Here is an 18,708-nt window from a genome sequence, read left to right on the forward strand (position 1 = left end):
ATAAGATGGAAGAGCACCACCTACAGGTCTCTCCCACCCTACACACCACTTCCAATAACAGCCTAGATCTTGAGGCTCTGTATCGGTCCTGAGTGGGCTCAGAGTGGCTTAATATGAGGTCATGCCACTTTATTTTTGCCAGATCTGCTAACTGACTGAAGAGGTGAGGAGTTTCTATTGGACAAAGCTCAGCTGTGGTGGGGGGACAGGAGTACCTGTATTTCCTATTGAACGTCTATTCAATTCTAATTGGTCAGACAAGGATCTGAGCAGCCAATCATATCATTTTCTAGGTAGCCGGTGACAAAGCTAGATGACAATCTTCATATACTGGTCGATGAAGGAGGATGTTCGAAGTTCTTGAAAGTTTAGAACAGATGGGATTACAGAAAGACACATTTTGTTTAAATTAAATAGGCAACCTTCTAACCTCTGAATCATTTTTACGTCTTTATAAATTCTCTTAGCATTATAATGACCACAAACGAGTTAGAGCAGAGCAACATGTTTGACAACAGAATCCACCTTTAACAGGCATCGTTGTGTCTATAGGCATGTAGATATGTATAAAAGTGTTTCGTATGTGTATTGAATGGTACTTATTCCGATTGCTGTGGATGTTGTGCAAACTCGTCGGTTTCGGTTTGACTGCTAAGACACTTGAAAAGCGCGTCATTTACAAGCTATGAAATGTTTAGAAGGAGTAAATTTGATTGCGTTTTTACCCTAGTGCCGTAGTCAACTGACCAAAGAAAACAATTTATTGTTGTCAGCTTTTGTCTGCACTTGAAGCATGACGTTTTTTAAACATATAATGTATATATGTTCAATTATTTTAGGTGAAAATAAACATTTTCAAATATTTCCTCGGTCTGCAATGTATGAAACAAAAGTTTCAAATGTTGTTCAACTTAGTACATAGTACCCCTTAAAAAACAATTTCCAGGTTTTTTCACGTTTCCGAATTTACTTTGCATAAAACAGTACAATAGTCTTGTAATACAGGAAGTTTCTAAGTTTTTTAAAAATAATTTTTATTTATGCATAAACTATAACAAAAAATACAAATACAAGCAAGAGTTCATATAACATTTCAAGACAAAAAAAAACATCGTCAGGGGTATAGATTACAAAATAAATTCAAATGATGGAAAAAAAGTTTAAACAAATTAAATAAAGATAACGTCCGCACCGCTTTCATATTTTTACACTTTGAAATAGTCTGTAGATATTCCTTTACATCCATTTTAAAATGCTTTAAACATATGATTCTTCCCAGACCACTTCATTTTGTGTATATAACGTGCCATTATAATTAAATTTATTACAAACGGTAATTTTAGCATTGTTTTGGATGGGGCTGAAACTTAACATGACATATTTTTCTCCAAAACAAATAACAGCTCCTACATTTTACTCCCCCTGTGCCCAACCGCTTATTAACACCTCCGTGGGCTGCCTGTGTTACTGTGCTTGAGGAGGAAATTCAGTTACGTTCTCAGCACAGTCCACGGCGATACAGTCTGACGAGTTTGGCCGCTTCTGCGTCATCAGTCTGCGCCCGCCGCGGAGGGAGACTTTCTGAGCGGAGATGTAAGTTTGTGTGTGTTTTTTTTTAGAAAACATCTAATGCAATCCTCGATGTTATAGCAGTTTTAGGACACTGAATCTTGTTTTTATCAATTATTTAGTCGAAAGCAATGCATCTCGAAGTGATATTTCCTGTCGCGGTGTTGGGATTGTGCTTGATTTTGGAGCGGGGGGGGTGTTGCTTGAAAGCAGAGCTTTGAACAGATGAATGAAAACATCAATGGCGGACGACTGGGTTCGTTTGCCGAGTACAACGGGGGGTTTGGATTGTTTCCACAAACGCACTGAAACAAAGAACATAAAACGTTGATTGTAACTTCGTTTATGAAAATGTAGGGCAGTCACTAAAAGCTTTACGAACACAAAGCCTAACACGTCTCTGCACTGTGGGAGGGTTTATTTCACGTACACAGTAGTTGTTCGTGTACACAAACCTCAGCTAAACCTTAAAAATGTCTACTTTAGAGTTCACGTAATGCAGAATTCTCATCATGTGGATTAATGTGCTGAAGGATCAACAAATACATAAACTCTATAAAGGAAATCGATATAATAACCCCCCTCTCCAAATCGTACGTAGTTCAGTAAGTTTTCCATTTACGCAATATGGGTTTATAATCATTTAAGATATATATGTATAGTGGATTTCGTTTAATGTCAAAAACACACAGATGGTTTATCTCGCTACATTCAAATTGTTCTCCTAGAAATTTGCGGATGGAGAGCTTGGAATGAGCTTTTCAGTGCCTCCTGGAAAATTGTCCCGAAACAGTTTTGCACAGATTTTCCCTGAGCAGCATTCTCTAAAGCCACTCGCAGTCTGTTAAATTGTACTTCAGAAAACTGTTTGACACTGTACGATGCTTACCTTTAATGTGTTAATATGTAAGTGCTGACCAAACAGCAATACCGTGTATAGTTGTAAACATATTTCATTATATATAGATAGCGTTGCCATAACGTTTTTGTTTGCATTTATTCTTTTTAGCATTTAAGCTTTTAACAGTATGTATTGGAACATGTTTTGAAATATTCCTCTAGTTAGTGTCGCCTTTCTAGCTCGGTTTTTAATATTGGATTTTACCATTTGCAAATTTGCCACATCAAAAATTTAAGCCCCCCTGGGATGGTCTTTGGAACTAGTGGGGCTGCCACTTAAAAGGATTTATGTGATTTGTTTGTGTATTTTGCCCTGTGAAGCTTTTTCCAGATTGGGCTCAGGTAGTGTGGGTTGCAGGGCAGGCCTAGCTAGATGATAAACATACTGGCTTAAGTGTGTGTGTCTTGGCTAAAAAAGGAGCAATTAACGGTTAATTTCATGGTGAAAAGTAGAAATAAGAACCAATGTTTTGGCTGTTAAGTCATTTTTTATGTGTAAATTAGTCATTTACACAGACATTTCTTCATGATGTTTTTTAGAGGTAACATCTGGCTGCCTCCACATGAATGAATGTTTGAAACTGCATTACGGTTTTTAAAAATAATTATGATCATCTGATTATTCAGTAAGGTATCTAGAACAGGATTATTTTCTTCATTTATTTCCAACATTATAAATCATGAAATAGCATGAGATATGAAGCCACAGACATCTTCCCATTTTTTACAGCCATTGCAGAGAAATGAGAATTTGAGAGACCTCATGGGAAAAGACTAATTTCTTGACTAGTTTATGAAGGTGAGACCTCATCTTCAGCAGTCTGTGAAAGGGTTATGTCAGAGCACAAGGAAACGCACGCTGTTAAATAAGAGGCTATAAGTTTGCAGCTCTGTGCAGGACAGAGATCATTTGGATCACCTCTGAACTCGGCGAGCCCTTGAGAGTGGTTCTGTGAACGCAGAGATTGCGAATGTTAAAAAATAGTGCGCTGGATGGGAATAGTGATCATTGTGCTTCTTTTATACGGTAGCTACGTACTACCGAGAGGATCTGCCCGGCCTGGCAGCTTGTTCTGACTTCCTCCGTCGGGTCGTCCCTTGAAGGATATTGATCACGTTCCCCCCCCCCCCTTCCTTGACAGGGCACCGTCACCCACGAAGAGGAAGGATCGTTCCGAGGACAAGGCCAAAGACCGAGGCAAGGAGAAGGTGGGAACGAAGGAGGCGGCGGACAAGGACCGCGGCAGGGAGAAGGCCCGCAAGCGCCGCAGCGCCTCCACGGGCAGCAGCAGCAGCAGGTGAGCCAGCGCTGGCGCTCCGGGAGAGTCTAGCGACCCTTGCTCGGCAGCAGAGCGTCGGGGCTGTGATCGGGGCCTCTGCCTCCACAGCCTCCTCGCTGTTTTGTTACATTTGTGCCGTTATTCTGTAACCTTTGCACTGGAGGCTTTTCAAGGGCTTGTTTTCCTTCACCCTTCTGGCCGATATACAGTCTCTCTCAAAAGAGCGGGCCATTCAGTCCGTTTAACCCCTTTGATGACCTGTTGCTAATTAAAACCAGGAAGCCCATCTTCCTTCTCTCGAAGGGTCTTAGAGTAGGCAAGTAAGGCTGACTAGCTTGTCTGAGGCACCCGCCACCCTTTGTGTAAAGGAGTGCTTCCGTTGAAGAGCTTTTCCTTTTCTCCTCTTCCTCCCTCCGCCGCTGTCCCTGCTCTCTGCCCAGGTCTCGCTCGAGCTCCAGCTCCAGCTCCAGCTCCGGGTCCAGCTCGGGCTCGTCCAGCGGCTCCAGCTCCTCCTCGGCGTCCAGCCGCTCCGGCTCCTCCTCCTCGTCCCGCAGCTCGAGCAGCAGCAGCTCCTCCGGCTCGCCCAGCCCGGGCCGCCGACGCCACGACAACCGCCGGCGCTCCCGCTCCAAGTACGAGTGTCGTTCAGAGCCACGCCGAGCTCCTTCCCCCCCCCCCCCCTTACCCACACTGGGGAGGCAGGAGCTGATTGAATAGATCCTTGTTTTGATTCGAAATTAAAATATAGACGCTTGTCTATAGTGCGCTCACCTGAGGGGTTCTGTTACCTCAGTGTCCATTGATTAGTCCCATTGTTGTGCTTCTGTTTTAGTTTTCTGGTGGGGGGGGGGAGTTGTGAAGTGGGTGTTTATAGTAATATTGTATAGCTGGTACAATCCGCTGCTTAAAAAGGGATCTGTCGTTATTAAGTTGCGTTCAGTGATTGCCTGTTTTCTGATGAGGGAGAAGTCTCCCGGTCACTTATCCAGAAGCTCGGACAGAGTGACAGTGACGTGGACCCAAAGCATTCTTACAGAAGCAGATGTGCTTTGAGTTCACTAGATGGCACCAATACCCTGTATCTAGAATTGCTGCACACTGTTGCACAGATCAGAAACCAGCTAAACATCAATAACTATTGCCCAAACCACCCAGCTTTAGAATTGATTATTGGGCTGTATGCACGTAGTTTTAAGAACCAATGCTTTTACTAATACGATCTAGTGACAACGTTAAGCAATTAGCTATTTTTTTCGTCATCCTAAACATTGTTCAGTTTTAGGTGGCAAGAAATGGGAGATTAAAAGATACATTATAATATTTTAATGTGTAAAGGGGATCTGTTACTTTTGATTCTCTGCCATTTAGCAATCTCGGATAATCAGAAAGAGGGTCTGTCCTGTATGTGAATGGGCTGCATGTTCTGATTAGGTGTTTGTTAAAGGGAAAACGTGTGACATTTCCTGGCATTTTAAGTTCTTTTAAATCACTTGAAACAAAAACATTTTTTTAATGTTTACTTGGTTTCTGTACGTATTGCATGCCAACATATGCCCAGTCAGTGATACAGCTATTCATTGTACAGTCTTTGGCTCCCCCCCAGAGCAGTAATCACAGCTCGTCTTTCCAGGTCTAAGTCCCCTAAAAGAGAGGAGAGGAAGAGGAGGAGTCCCAGTCCCAGGCCCACCAAGGTTCACCTTGGTCGGCTCACCAGGAACGTCACCAAGGTTTGCCCTTGATCAGCATGTAACTAACACTTGAAAGATCAGTATTTCGCCTTTAGTCACTTCGTGGGGAAGTATGGTAGAAAAACTCAGCATTAGCACTCTGCTTATTTAAATGTAATTTATTTTAAAGTACAGTGCCAACTGTGGATTTTGCCCTGCATTTGACTTGAAACATGAGCAGCAGGCAAGTTTTTTGCTCATGGCATTTAAAGCTTAATTTTGCTGTGTTAACTGTCGATGGCAGTGAATGCCAGTTTGCGCCTTCAATTTGCTTTATAAGTAGGGGGCTTCAGGGATCAGGGATCAGCCTGTAAGCTCAGGAGTGTTTTATCTAGCGATACAGCCCCCTGAAAAAAAAACTTTCTGCTGCAGGATCACATTATGGAGATTTTCTCCACCTATGGGAAGATCAAGATGATAGACATGCCTGTGGACAGGCTGCACCCACACCTCTCCAAGGGCTACGCCTACGTGGAGTTTGAGAGTGCAGATGAAGCAGAAAAGGCCCTCAGACACATGGATGGAGGTAAGCAAGCCTTGCGTTTCTGGTAAATAACTTGTGTCCGTTGCCCCAGCCAAAGTGTTCAGACAAGAACTGAATATCTGATGGGTGGATGTTTCTTGAAAGTGAGATCGAATTACTGTCTCATTGGAATGGTTAGCTCTTGAAATAACCTTGCGTCCTTCCCCGGACCCTGCAGTGCTCTTGAGCCTTAGATTGACGTTGCCTGTCTGTCTGCAGGTCAGATTGATGGCCAGGAGATCACGGCGACCGCGGTGCTGGCCCCCCGCCTGCGGCCGGCTCCTCGCAGGATGACCCCTCCTCGCCGGATGCCGCCCCCGCCCCCTGTGTGGCGCCGCACTCCGCCCCGCATGAGGAGGAGGTCAGTGCCAGCCCCTCTCCCTCCTCTCCTGCTTTTCCTCTGCATCCCAAGCCCATCACCAGGAGCTGTGATGCTTGATGGGATTAGGAATTGTGTAGCCCAGCGTTGTTACCGTTGTCAGTTCTTCCAGAAAAAAAAGCTGGACACAAGGCCCGAGTAAGGAAACCACTACGTGGAGAGAGCTGTGTGGATTAGAAATGGATAAAAGAGTATTCTGCTGATTTTTGCCGACCTCCGCGATGGTACATATCTGTTGTGTGACTGATGTAGGGGTGCAGTTAGTCTCGGCGCATGTCTGTGAAGGTTTCGAGCTTTTACACAAAGGACCATTTTTGGAGTGAATAACTGCAACACACAAAAGGGTATCTTTTTCTGCACACAGACATTTCCAAGCAGTTTAAAACCTTTAAAAGTTACCGTAGCTGTTGTGTTTAAGAGAGAGACTCTTGCAAATATATTTAGAAATAACATCACCATAAATACAACATCATGCAGCGGTATTTTTCATACCTTTCAGTTGTTCTGAAATGTCACTTTCTTTCTCAAAAACCACAAAATGGTGTCTATCTCGGCATACACAGAGGCTTCACCAAATTTAGAAGGTACCTTTTCTCACACAGTGATCAAACTTTACACTACTCCACAAGTTCTAAGGTACACATATAAGTTGCAAACATTCTTTAACCTTCGTTTGTTTTTATTCCGTCATAGAAGAGAATAATTTCTACGGCTTAAAAATTAAGAAAGTTGGAAAAAGTTGCAACTTCTAGAAAGGTCATGGAAGAAAAAAAATTAAAGGAGTGTAACATGCTTTATTTTGTGGGTTGATAATGCAATTCCCTTTCCCTACCCCACAAAAAAAGCTTTTGATAAAAGGATTACTTTTTCAAAGGACTTCCTGAAAGTCATGAATTCTCAATGGGCTCTCCAGCTGAAACATGGCTTTAAGTATGAAATCCTCCTGATAAACGTTTATTAATTAGAAACCTCTTGTTTACAGGTCTTGCATTATTTCCTCATTTAAGACCTTTGAAATAGTTTCTCGTGTCTGGATGTGGATTTCCTTTCTGTACTGTAGAATGGGGAACGACAGCACAACGCTGAAAGACTAAAAGATGAATTATGTTCTGTAGCAGCTCTGGTCTGCTGGGGCCAGAATCCAGCAGGGAGATTGCCGTCTCTCGGTCTCAAACGGTCTTTCAGCTGGGAAAAGGGTTAAGCTGCTCCATTAGGGTTGAGGCGGAATAGTGTAGACAGACGCGTAGAAAACCTGCTCGGTCCCGACCCCGAGGAGCCGGGATCCCGATGTAAACCGGGCTTTAAACTCTCTCCAGGTCTCGCTCGCCGCGCCGCAGATCGCCGGTCCGCCGCAGGTCCCGGTCCAGATCGCCCGGCCGCCGGCGTCACCGGAGCCGGTCCAGCTCCAACTCCTCGCGGTAGACCGTGCGCCCCGACGCCCCCGCCCCCGCCCCCTCACCCCGCCGGTGGCCCCTTCCGGGGAGCACTGGGCCGTCGACCAGCTGAGTGAGAATCCTGCAGGCTCCTTTGCTCCAAAAGGGGTTATCAGTACACCGAATAGCAGTCCTAGGCCACCCAGTCTGCTCCACATTCTCGTATTCCAGAGCCTTTTTTATTTGCAAATAAAAAACTGGCATTGGGACTCTTAAAGAATCTTGGAGGCAAAAGCGCCTGTTTTATTGCTTTTTGTCAGCTTTTATTAATTTTGGTCTCCCTCGCTGTTCTCCTACAATTTTTTTTTTTAATTGACAGGTTCTCGGCTTCTCCAAATTGTGAATTTTAAGATCTTATTTTCCCCACATTTTTCTAAGCAATTTGTACTACGGGACTGCTGAAATTGACCTCCCGTTTGCATGATGTGTATATTTCTACGTTATTGCAAGTTAACATTTTTTAATGTTTTTACCCCCACGGAGCCTAAATTTCTGATTTTTCATTATAGATTTTTTTTTTAAGTATTTCCTGTTGCTTTGAGAAATTGTCAATCTTAAATGAATGTGATCTACATTTTGTTAATAAAACAGGATTTTTCTGCATTTCATAAATTGTTAATGTACCACAGGAGCTGTATGTACAAACCATGTGTCTGTTGATCTTCCTTTTTGCTGTACCAGGTTTAGGTAGAAAAAGCAGTTTGAAGTAATAAAACATTTCCAATTTCCCATTAGTTTGTTCTGACACTTGAAATCTTATCCATAGCTAGCTGTGAATGTTGATTAATGATTGGTGAATTTCAAATTGGAAAGATTTTAAAAGGCAGAATAATTGGCGATTCTAAAATTTAATAAAGTGAAGCTAATTTTCACTCTTTAATGTCGGTAACTAGTGTGATTTGGTGGGATCCACTGAAAAGCATTCACAAGATCTTTGCATATATGAGCTACCCACAATCATAAAAAGCTTCGCTTCCTCCTTGTTCCTGGTTTAATTATGTCTTTGGTAACAGGAGCAAACTTCTTTAGACCCTCCTAATAAGCATGAAAGCTCTTATGATGACATGGTAGGCTTATCATTGTAATGACAAGGAAGCAGAAGAGGCTGTGAATAACTATGGACTGTGCAGTCACTGTGGAGAGGTGGAATTTTGCTACAGATTTGAAGGAGCTCCTCCTGCTGAGTGGTAAGTTAGTGAACAACATTTACACTTGGCCTTTAGAGGAGCAGAGTTCCTGTGCAAGACATGAGGACCTGAAGGCTAAATGTGGACATTTTGGAGGTCTGTTGCGATGTTATGATTATGAAGGAGTACTACAACCAGTAATGATTGTGAAATGCATGGAAAAACAGTAGTGTTTTACAGTGTGCAGACAGAAAATACTTGAAACAGTGGTTTCATTTCTGAATTTCTGAAATGGGTTGTATAGAAAAGTGCTGTAGAGAAAGATTGGCAGTCACAGAAACTTAGAAGACAAATATTTCTAATGTGTGGCATTCTTGTAAAAAATGCATTTCAATTTATTTCAGGGTTCCAATTAAGCACTAATTGGAAAATAGTTCTAAACAACTACATTTGCATGTAAGCCTACATGAACTCAGATGAATGCAGATTGTGACCACTGGAGCTGGTTTCTTTAATGGGTTTGAAGGTGATTGGGTTAACTGTGTGCAGGATCTTGATGGGTGACCTGGCAAATCTAGGATTGCTGCTGGCGTGCTGATGGGCACGCTGTACTGTAAAAAAGGCGCTGTCCTTCGGATAAGACGCAACACCAAGGTCCTGACTCTACGTGGTCATTAAAAATCCCAGGGCGTTTCTCGAAAAGGGTAAGGGTGTGACGTGATGTTCTGGCCAAATTTCCCTTGGCCTGTACCATCCACGGCCATACATGTTGCAAATACAAATAAATGGAATATATCCCTGAAAGAGGCTCCTAGTGGGTAGAGTACAATCCAATAAATTAGAATGCAGAAGACGCATGCAAAGGAGTACAAAAAGATTTAAAGCACATATAAAATATTTATTTCCAGTATTCACATTTTTATAGCACAAATGTAAATGTACATTATATACATGTCTGCTGGACGTTGTGCTGTCGTTTTCACTTCCTTGTTTTTCTAGACATTTGCCTCCTTTGACTTCTGGCTCCCTTGATCCATTATATCTTTGAATCCCAGTTTCTCTAGTGGCTCTTTTGTCATCAGCTGCCTAGGAAGAGAAGAACCAGACGATTAAGTGCTAGCCTTTCACCTCTATCCAGTGAAGTCAGCAGTCGGGAAGTTACCCTCACTATAGAGAAAGACCTTATGGACTATTTTTCCAGAGCTTTAAAAGTATTTGTTAGGTGACTACATTACTGTTTACAATACTTTACAAGTAAAAAAGAATTGGTTGCTTAAAATATTAAATCTTTGAGCAAGGATTCTAATATTTACTAAATGCACAGGAAGATGTAGAGTGAGGTATCATCTGGTTAGTTTTATTTTGGGTCAGGTCAAAATGGTAGTCACTAACACCAGTGTGGGGTAGTGTGTGCTCAGGTTTGTTTTGTTCAGTCTCTGCTGCAGAAATATCTGTGAGCTGCACCAAGTGTCAAGATAGCCAGGTTGTCGTGTTTTCATAAACGAACACCACATCCGCCGCTTGTCTTGTGGGGTTTATTTTTATCAGTCTTCATTTTTCAACACGCACCTTTCCATTCTGCACTCAAGATACTCCTTTGACTGATTCCGGCAGAGTGAGTTCTCGAAGTTGTTTTGCCTGAGGCAATTCATAAACTTCTCTTTGAAATCCTTGCATTCCCCTGAAAAAAAGCAGAGTGCAAAATTCAGTTTAGTATTAGGCTGCTCACTGACAAGGTCGTCTTCACCAGGGCTACAAATCTTTAAACATTCTGTGAAATGTGAAATAAATGCAAACTTTTTTTTTTTAATTGACAATTACCAAAGTATTTAATTGCAGTAGCAAGGGACTCCTGTGTGTGTGTATTAAAATAACCAATTTTTAATGCACATGAAATTAAAAGCACACTGCCTGGCCTACCTTATTCTATTAACAAGTGCAGTATATCACTGCAAAAGCTTGGTTTGTCATAATTTGTAATGAGCAGTACCTGTAATATGAGGTTTTCAAACAGGATCCCACGGCCCAAAGAAGGTTTTAACATTAATATACGGTCCCTAATCCCTAGCAAACAGAGTATGCTAGATATATGGCTGCAACTACTGTCACTGATGCATTTTGCACCCATCTGCTATCTAAATGCTGGTTTAAAGTATAGCTTCTACCCTGTTCACGTCTCCAAGAACTGTGATGTTATTTATGTCATTTGTCGTGTGAGGAAAACATGCAATGAATCATTTAATTGCACCTGGGTACATATAAGCTCTGCACTGCTGATGCATGGATAAAGAAAACAATTCTTAACAATTGCAAAAAGGGAGGAGGGTTGTCTCAAACTGATTTTGATTTACAAAAAAAATGTCCATCCACATTGTAACTCACCAAAGTGATCTAAAGGAAAAGACCCTTTGTCCGGCGGACGGGGCTGAAAAGATTTTGTCCCAAAATTCATTGCAGTCGACATTGCCACAGCTTGTTAATTTCCAGTTCTGATACCTGGAGGAGGAAAACTGCTTACACCGGATGTACCGCCATGACCTCTTCATCCAGGCCTTTGTAGTAGATTTTCGATTGCTCGATCACTTGCTCGACAATCCATTAAGCATTAAAGGGCCAGTGCTTACATGTGCACCAGTGTTTTTGTGTATACCTGAGTCAATCGCGATCGTAGTTTACTGCAGCCTCACTTCAGAGAAAGTGACCTAGGTTTAAGCGAGGTTATCCTGTGTTTTTCCGCAGCTTACTCGAGCAATTAAGGTGTACTGCTTTGATTACAATATACTACGAAAAAGTAGCAGATAACTACAAAGACGTGGCTAATAAATTCTTCGAACAATATGGAGCTTTTTAAAATCTGTCAGAAGTTTCATTCAGTAGCTGTAGATAGCTTAATATCTGCGTGACTCCGTCACTTCTTCTAGTTTTGTGTTGGGGGTGTAAGTCAATATACATTTGTAGATGTATGTACTGCAATTACAGTATATAAGTCACATTTAGTTAAAAAAAACTTTCTCAGTGAGTTCCTCAGTAATGCACAGAGCATCAATATTTAAAAGCTAGAGACGGGAAGTCGATAAAGCCTAATTGAAATAATTCAATAATGTTGTGTACTATGCTGTTACTTATTTTTTATTATTAATCGGCTCTTTGGAGTCCAGGCAATCAAGACAGGTTTTATGGGAGACGCAGCCAGCGAAAGAGACAGCACGATTGCATTATGTCGAGAAGCGGAGAGGCGAAAGTCGATAAATTAATCAGTACAAAGTATCTGCAAAACCCCTAATCCTTGTGAAAATTCATCATATCCTTAACTAACAGATTCTTAACAGGCCACATAAAACATTCTAAAACTCTAAGTTTTCATTTATGGATTATGTAAGTAACATTGCATGAGGTTTAATACAATATTCTGCTAGATTTAATCGTCTCGGCCCAGTTACATATTAGGGTATTGCCTCAACGGGCTTTTGCATTAGAGACTGTTCCAGATGTTTTCTTTCGTGTAGATATTTGTTGAATCAGGATGGCAGTGAAGGCACTGCTGCGTTGAGTACCAAAAGGGAGATGCTGGAATCTTGTTTGCATTCTAGTTGTGTGGAAATTGTGGAAGGTAGCCTGCTGCTGCAGTTAGCAGTACCAAAACAAAGTCTCTAGTGTATAAGAAACATTTTAGTTTAGGAATGTAGCAGCCTAGTTTTAGAAGCACAAATTGGGAAAGGTTTAGGAAACAGGGTGGCGTGGTGGCACAGTGGTTACATTACTGCCTTGCTGTGCCTGGGCCCTGGGTTCAATTCTGGACCTGGGGCGCTGTCTGTGTGGAGTTTGTATGTTCTCCCCACATTTGCATGTGTCTCCTCTGGATGTTCCGGCTTTCTCTCACAGCTCAAAGACATACCGGTAGGCTATCTGGCTTCTAGGAAAATAGGCCATGGTGTACAGTGTGTGTGTGTTTATGTCTGTGTGTGCCATGCGATGGACTGGCGTCCCATTCAGGATGTATCCTGCCTTATGCACATTGCTTGCCGGGATAGGCTCCATTTCTCCCACCACCCTGAAGTGAAAGACTTTCTAATGGTGGTAGAAAATGGATGGATTTGGGACACAAAGACTTTCCCTTTGTGTCTTCCAATTGTACACGTCTCTGAAAAAGAGGGAAGGTATGTAAATTATTCAACAGAGGCAGTTCAGCTTCCCTACAGAGCAGATATTAGGGCATCTTGTTTGCAAAGTGCACTTGACAAATCCGAGTAAGTCCTGCTGGTATCACACCTAAGGTGCAAACTGCAAGAATGTGGCATTGTGGTTTTAAATCCTCCTTCAACTGGTCTTTTAAAGCTCAAAACAAAAGCACACAAAAGGTAGGTTGTGGAGTGGGTAACTACACTTTCAGTACATACAAAGTCATGCTTTTTAAAAGAAAACAGAATCACCTCTATTTTGACTGTCTGGTTGTTTGGTTTGGTTTGGTTGTCTAAATTTGGAATTCACAATTCTCAGCCAGCCCTCACCCCACCCAGCACAGGAGCTGATAAAGACAGCGCGCGTCTTCTGAAACAAAGACTGTCAGCTCATCCACTTCTCCTTTTTGGAGTGCGAGCTCACATCAGCAGTTGGGGGAGCATTGAGGAAGGACGCAACACTGTTTACACCGCACGCTCACTGATCCTGAGTACAGAGTATGTCACAGGGCTCGCTATCCTGAAGCAAACGCAGGGAACACCAGATACCTGGAACCCAGTCAGCCCCGGTGCTTTCATTTTTAGGAAGAATCCTAGTTTCCGTGTTGTCATTTTTAGTCTCCTCTTTCTCCTCTTTCTGTGAATGACCGAAGGGAGGCACAAGGGGGATGGCACAGTGACACAGTGCTTAGTATCGCTGCCTTGCAGGGCTGAGGCCCTGAGTTCAATTCTGGACCAGGGAATGGAGTGGAGTGTGGAGTCTGTGTGCTCCGGCTTCCTTCCACAGGCCAAAAACACACCAGTAGGTTAAATGGATTCTGGCAAAATTGGACCAAGGAGTGAGTGCGTGCGTCTGTGTCCGCCCCTGTGATCTACTGGCGTCCTATCTAGGGTATATCCTGCCTTGTGCCCATTGTATACTGGGATAGGCCCCGGCTCCCCTGCGACCCTGAATTGGTTGAAGCACAAAGAAAAGTGCCATATTCGTCTTTTTTTTTTTTTGCCGTGCTTTGTTCATAGGGGTATGATGCAGTATTTAATCACAACTGCAGCACTACATTTAGGAAGCAAACCAAGTCGAATTTAGCACTTTCAATGTGGGTTTTATTTTAAAATGTAAAAATGGCCACTACTGGACCTCCAGGGTTACACAACTCTTTGTTCTACAGTATATGATGGTGCTGTGATAATGGGTTAACAAGGAAATTGGTCACAAACAATCTACAGACTGCAACAGAGACTTCAGATCTCTGAAATACTTTTAGAGCCGTAACTATATTCTTGTAGTGCAGTGCGACTGCCATAACTATAGTTCAGGCTGATTAGTATTGATGTTCCTATTGCCTTTTTAAATTGTATTGTATTAAGTGGTATACTGTGTTTTATATTACAACAGAGTGTTTAAACTTTTCCTGCTTATATCAAGATATAGGTTCTGTAGCCCTGATCTGGAATATAGTCTAGTAGCTGGATTTTAAAACCTACTTTAACAACAACTACTTTCTCTTTCAAAATGCTGTTTACTACAGTAGTCTGAACTTATTCACCACTATTTTTCATTTTTCTCACAGCTATGAAATCAAAAAAGATTATCTCAGCTTGTTTAAGGTATATCCTAATCGTCCCACTATATGTTTTGTATTGTTCATAGATTACTTTGTTATGTACGATGCCTTGGACAACGTAGTAGATGAATTAATGATCATAATATGAAGAATCAGGTATAGTATACATGCATTGCAGGTAGTATCTATACATCATGAGTAACTTTTGGTCACAATTGTTCAATGTAAGTTGATTTCAAGCATCCTATTTGTTTTTGTAAGTATTTAGTATTTTTAAAAGTAAAACTGATAGTAAATTTGTAATTCCCCTGTGACCTTGAAGTGTTACAGAGGAGTTTCAGCATCAGTAAGTACCAAGGGGATGTTCATTTACTTACTCTTAACATTGTGTGGATACTGTACTACATTCATGGTCACAACACTGGAGGGTAGGCAGGTCATATGCAAACACTGATCCCAGCACAGACTGCTACACATCTCAGTACTGACTTGAATAACTGAGATCAGTGAAAAGCACTCTTTGTATAAAAGTTGAGCTTCTAACTGAAATGGACTGGTGGAGATGAGTTGGTTTGGAAATGTACAACGAGGCTAGTTTCTGATGTAGATTCAGCAAAATATCTTGACTGACCATTTCCTGAATATGTATTGATACAACATTACAGCTCTACTACTGTATGTCCTAGTATAAACGAGTGCAAAAAGAATATTACACAGGCCTGTTTTATGAAAACTCCAATAGATCTTTTTTTTATTGACAGTCGCTTTAAAAAAGTACATCTCTGATTTGTGTCTATAAATGAGCAATTCTTGTTGTACTACCGCATTTAGCTACAAATAATTGCTGCTTGCCAGGATAGACTCCGGCTCCCCCACAACTTTGAATTGGATGAAGTGGTTAGAAAACAGAGGGATGGATAATTGCCTGCATTTGTACATTGCTTTTCATCCCACAAGGCTGCAAAGCATTTCACATATAGGAGAGGACACACTCCATCCATTACTGAAGTGCTGCAGCCATTGTAAACCAGCAGCCCTACTGCAAAACAGGTCATGCACAGATGGGAGAATTATTTCAGCAATTGATTTAAGGAGGAATTCTGGATCAAGCTCAGACTGCAATATGCCTGGACATGGAACCTTTAATGTCTAAATAGTCCGGACCTCAGTTTAATGTCTCATCCACAGCAAAGGGTCTCTGCTTGTCATACTAGAGCAAAGGTTTTGGAAATTCTGAAATTCTCAGTAAGGTTTGCAACAATAAATGTGACGAATCAGAAGAGATGAGAGATATTATAAAGTCATAGAGAAGCTTAATAACATACAACATATCAGCTGTTATCTATGTTCTAACCTCTTCTAATTCCAGGTCGCAGGGGATGAATGGTCTTTGACATTAACATCTGTAATCAAACATATCGTCCTGATGGAGTGAAACGATACATACTGAAATTCTGGATCGATCAGCATTGAATTAAGTCACTTATGGGTCATACTACAAGATCAATAGATCTGATTAAAGAGACCCACACAAATTCATGGTGATTAAAAAAGGAGTGGATATCATTTACATTGTGAACCTATTTTACTCTTTCTTGTTTGATTCATTGTTTTGCTAGCTCTTAAGCAATATAGCTGAAGTGCTGTGAATGAGAATCTAAGAAGAATGCAGAGTGCTTACTGTGGGAAATATTATATTTAACAAAAACAAGATGAGCATTGTGTTTCTTTCCTGTTAGCTGCAGAAAAGCCGCTACTACAGTATGTGTCTGTGGAACATAAATTGTACAGTTACTTTCATTCTCTAGACAAACAGATATTTTTAATATCGAGACAGTGCAGCGCAAAGGGTTAAATCTGTGTCTTGCTCTTTGATATGCATTAAAAGTGAAGGTTTTCTGTAGGGTACTGTTTTCCAGCCCTGGTCCTAGAGGAACACCATTTATTGGCTTTCATTCTAATCAAGCTCTCCATCACCAGTGCTAATCGATGACTTAATTCATCTGCTTGCTCGTTTAGACTTTTATTTATTCCTTTGGTCAGTCCTTAACATCCCAAGGACCTGACTTCAAGAGTACCGTTTACAACAATGTCAACATGTTGAAATCACAGACTGCAGGGTGAGCGCCCCCTACTGGCCCCTCTAACACCTCTTCCAGACACAACCTAGCTGTCCCAGGAGGTCTCCCATCCAGGTACTGGCCAGGCTCACACCTGTTCAGCTTCAGTGAGGCTTTTTCCTCCTGCAGGCATCCAATCGATTCCACTGTAGGCAGCCATTCTGAAACTCAGAAATGAGTGCAGAGCTGAGGCCAGCTACAAATCCCCTTAGATCCTTTAAGAGCTGAAAGCAAATTCACGAGTACTGTATACCCCAAATAGAAAACTGAAATCAACGAGCCTGTGATTAAAAACTGAGCTAGAAAAACAGAAGGACCAGGAACTGGGAACCACTGCTGTAGATACCGCTAAAGAATAAAACCTTTATCAGATGTTGAGAACGATCCCAGCTTAGTACACATCCCACTTCTCCTCGTAGCCCTAGGTCAGGTTTTGGGCGTTTTTGTGATAACGAGACGCTTGGAGCGGACGCAATTTGCGCAGCTCCATTTCTGACGGACATCTGAAAAACGAAAGCGCTAGTGTGACCGCTGGAGGTCTCACTTTCTCTGAAGGCTGGAACACGGAAAAGGTGCACATTCATCCAGTGCGTGCTGTCAGTGGGCTCTAGCGCTGTCTGAAGCGGAGGCGAGGTGAGACCGGTCAGCCGGGAGTTCTGCACCAGCGTGCTGCGTGCGGTCCACAAGCCGGGACCCCGAGGAGGATGAATTGAAGCTAGCAGCTCCGGACATTAGATTTACAAGGGAGACCTTTGTTATTTAAATGTATATTTTTGACCCGAGGGAAAAGATCAGCTGAAACAAAAGTGGCGGCTTGTAACACCCAAAGCCCCCTTGAACAAGTGTAACACGATCCATAAACTACCATGGCCAAGGAGCAGGAGAAGAACAAAGTCGCTTTGCTGGAGCTGCTGCAGAGACCCGGCAACGGCAGCTGTGTGGACTGTGGTGCTTCAGGTAACCAGAACTTCAGGGCGATGTGGTGGCGGTGTCGCTTCCGATCAAGGTCGTGGTTATGCAGTACGGGGGTCTTTTCTGTGTGAGAATGGACTAAGGAGGGCAGCGCTTGACCAGCGCCGGCGATTCAAATGTGCATCTGCTGTACCGTATCTGAAGGCAGCACAGTACTATACTCAAGCACGTACCTCTCATTGATTCGGTTTCGTTATTTCAGCATGTTAGGTTTCCTGAATAGGGTGAATAAGCTGTTTGTTCATTTGTTTTCAAAGACCATTTAGCGCTTTTGGATATGTTTTCTTATGCATCCTCGCTGTTATTGATTACGTCTTTCGCAATCCATTTGCCATTCCGTCGCACTGACGTTGATCAGAGGAGTCAACATGCATCGTGGAATAGTGTCTTGAATGTAGTCATGTGACAACGAGCGGTTGCAACGCAGATCATTTTATTGACTCGAAAGTGTCCAGTTACATGTCCCCCAGTAACAGGGAAAGAGAAGGGGCTGTCCGAGGGTGGGTCTCCTATATTAAGTGCCACATGGCTGTAGGGGCAGATGCATTGTCGCTCAAAATTGTTCAAATACACTAGAGCAGGAGTGAAAACAGAACATGGAAAAGACTGAGGTATTAAACTCTATAAGCTTAGGTAAGTAGGAGGGAAAGACGCGGTAATAGATGCCATAAAATTTAAATAAGTGTAACTGGTCAATTGTAATTAAATGTTATATTAAATGACATATGTGATCTTTCTCATGCTAATACTCATCCACCAACTCCTCATCATCTAATTTAATCTAAATATCAGGCGTATCACTTTTTGTGAAAAAGGTGGGTTGTATTTTACCTGAGGCCATCAGAAATGCAATGCCAATCACTCTCACTAATTTCCCGTATCACTGATGGGATTGGCTTTTCCAGCACACAATCAACTTTTGTGCACTGGCTCAT

At 42.2% G+C, this 18,708-nt stretch overlaps 3 protein-coding genes across 4 annotated transcripts in view; 2 read left to right on the top strand and 1 right to left on the bottom strand.

Moving 5' to 3' along the window:
- The first annotated feature begins 1,541 nt into the window (after nucleotides 1–1,541).
- On the top strand, nucleotides 1,542–8,542 carry rnps1 (RNA binding protein S1, serine-rich domain). Its single transcript, XM_088936423.1, has 7 exons — nucleotides 1,542–1,593; nucleotides 3,612–3,767; nucleotides 4,190–4,381; nucleotides 5,380–5,476; nucleotides 5,849–6,002; nucleotides 6,219–6,360; nucleotides 7,695–8,542. Coding segments are annotated over exons 1-7 (849 nt in total). The 5' UTR covers nucleotides 1,542–1,591; the 3' UTR covers nucleotides 7,801–8,542.
- A 1,273-nt stretch (nucleotides 8,543–9,815) lies between these two features.
- On the bottom strand, nucleotides 9,816–11,491 carry cox19 (cytochrome c oxidase assembly factor COX19). The gene is made up of 3 exons (XM_088936588.1): nucleotides 11,321–11,491; nucleotides 10,508–10,619; nucleotides 9,816–10,024 (listed from the first exon to the last, which is right to left on the bottom strand). Exons 1-3 carry the CDS (start codon nucleotides 11,400–11,402, stop codon nucleotides 9,934–9,936), a joined length of 285 nt encoding a protein of 94 aa, XP_088792714.1. The 5' UTR covers nucleotides 11,403–11,491; the 3' UTR covers nucleotides 9,816–9,933.
- Nucleotides 11,492–17,372: 5,881 nt separating this feature from the next.
- The window catches only part of LOC148818666 (arf-GAP with dual PH domain-containing protein 1), a 46,452-nt gene continuing 45,116 nt past the window's right edge, over nucleotides 17,373–18,708 (top strand). The window contains exon 1 of one of the 2 annotated variants that reach the window (XM_088936794.1): nucleotides 17,373–17,758. In XM_088936794.1, the coding sequence (XP_088792920.1) occupies nucleotides 17,668–17,758 (91 nt within the window). In that variant the 5' untranslated portion in view covers nucleotides 17,373–17,667. The remainder of the gene's footprint in view (nucleotides 17,759–18,708) is intronic. The other variant, XM_088936793.1, reaches the window with a different exon arrangement.

Source organism: Atractosteus spatula, chromosome 18 (genome assembly GCF_055471065.1).
Source record: "Atractosteus spatula isolate fAtrSpa1 chromosome 18, fAtrSpa1.hap1, whole genome shotgun sequence".
NCBI lineage: Eukaryota > Metazoa > Chordata > Actinopteri > Semionotiformes > Lepisosteidae > Atractosteus > Atractosteus spatula.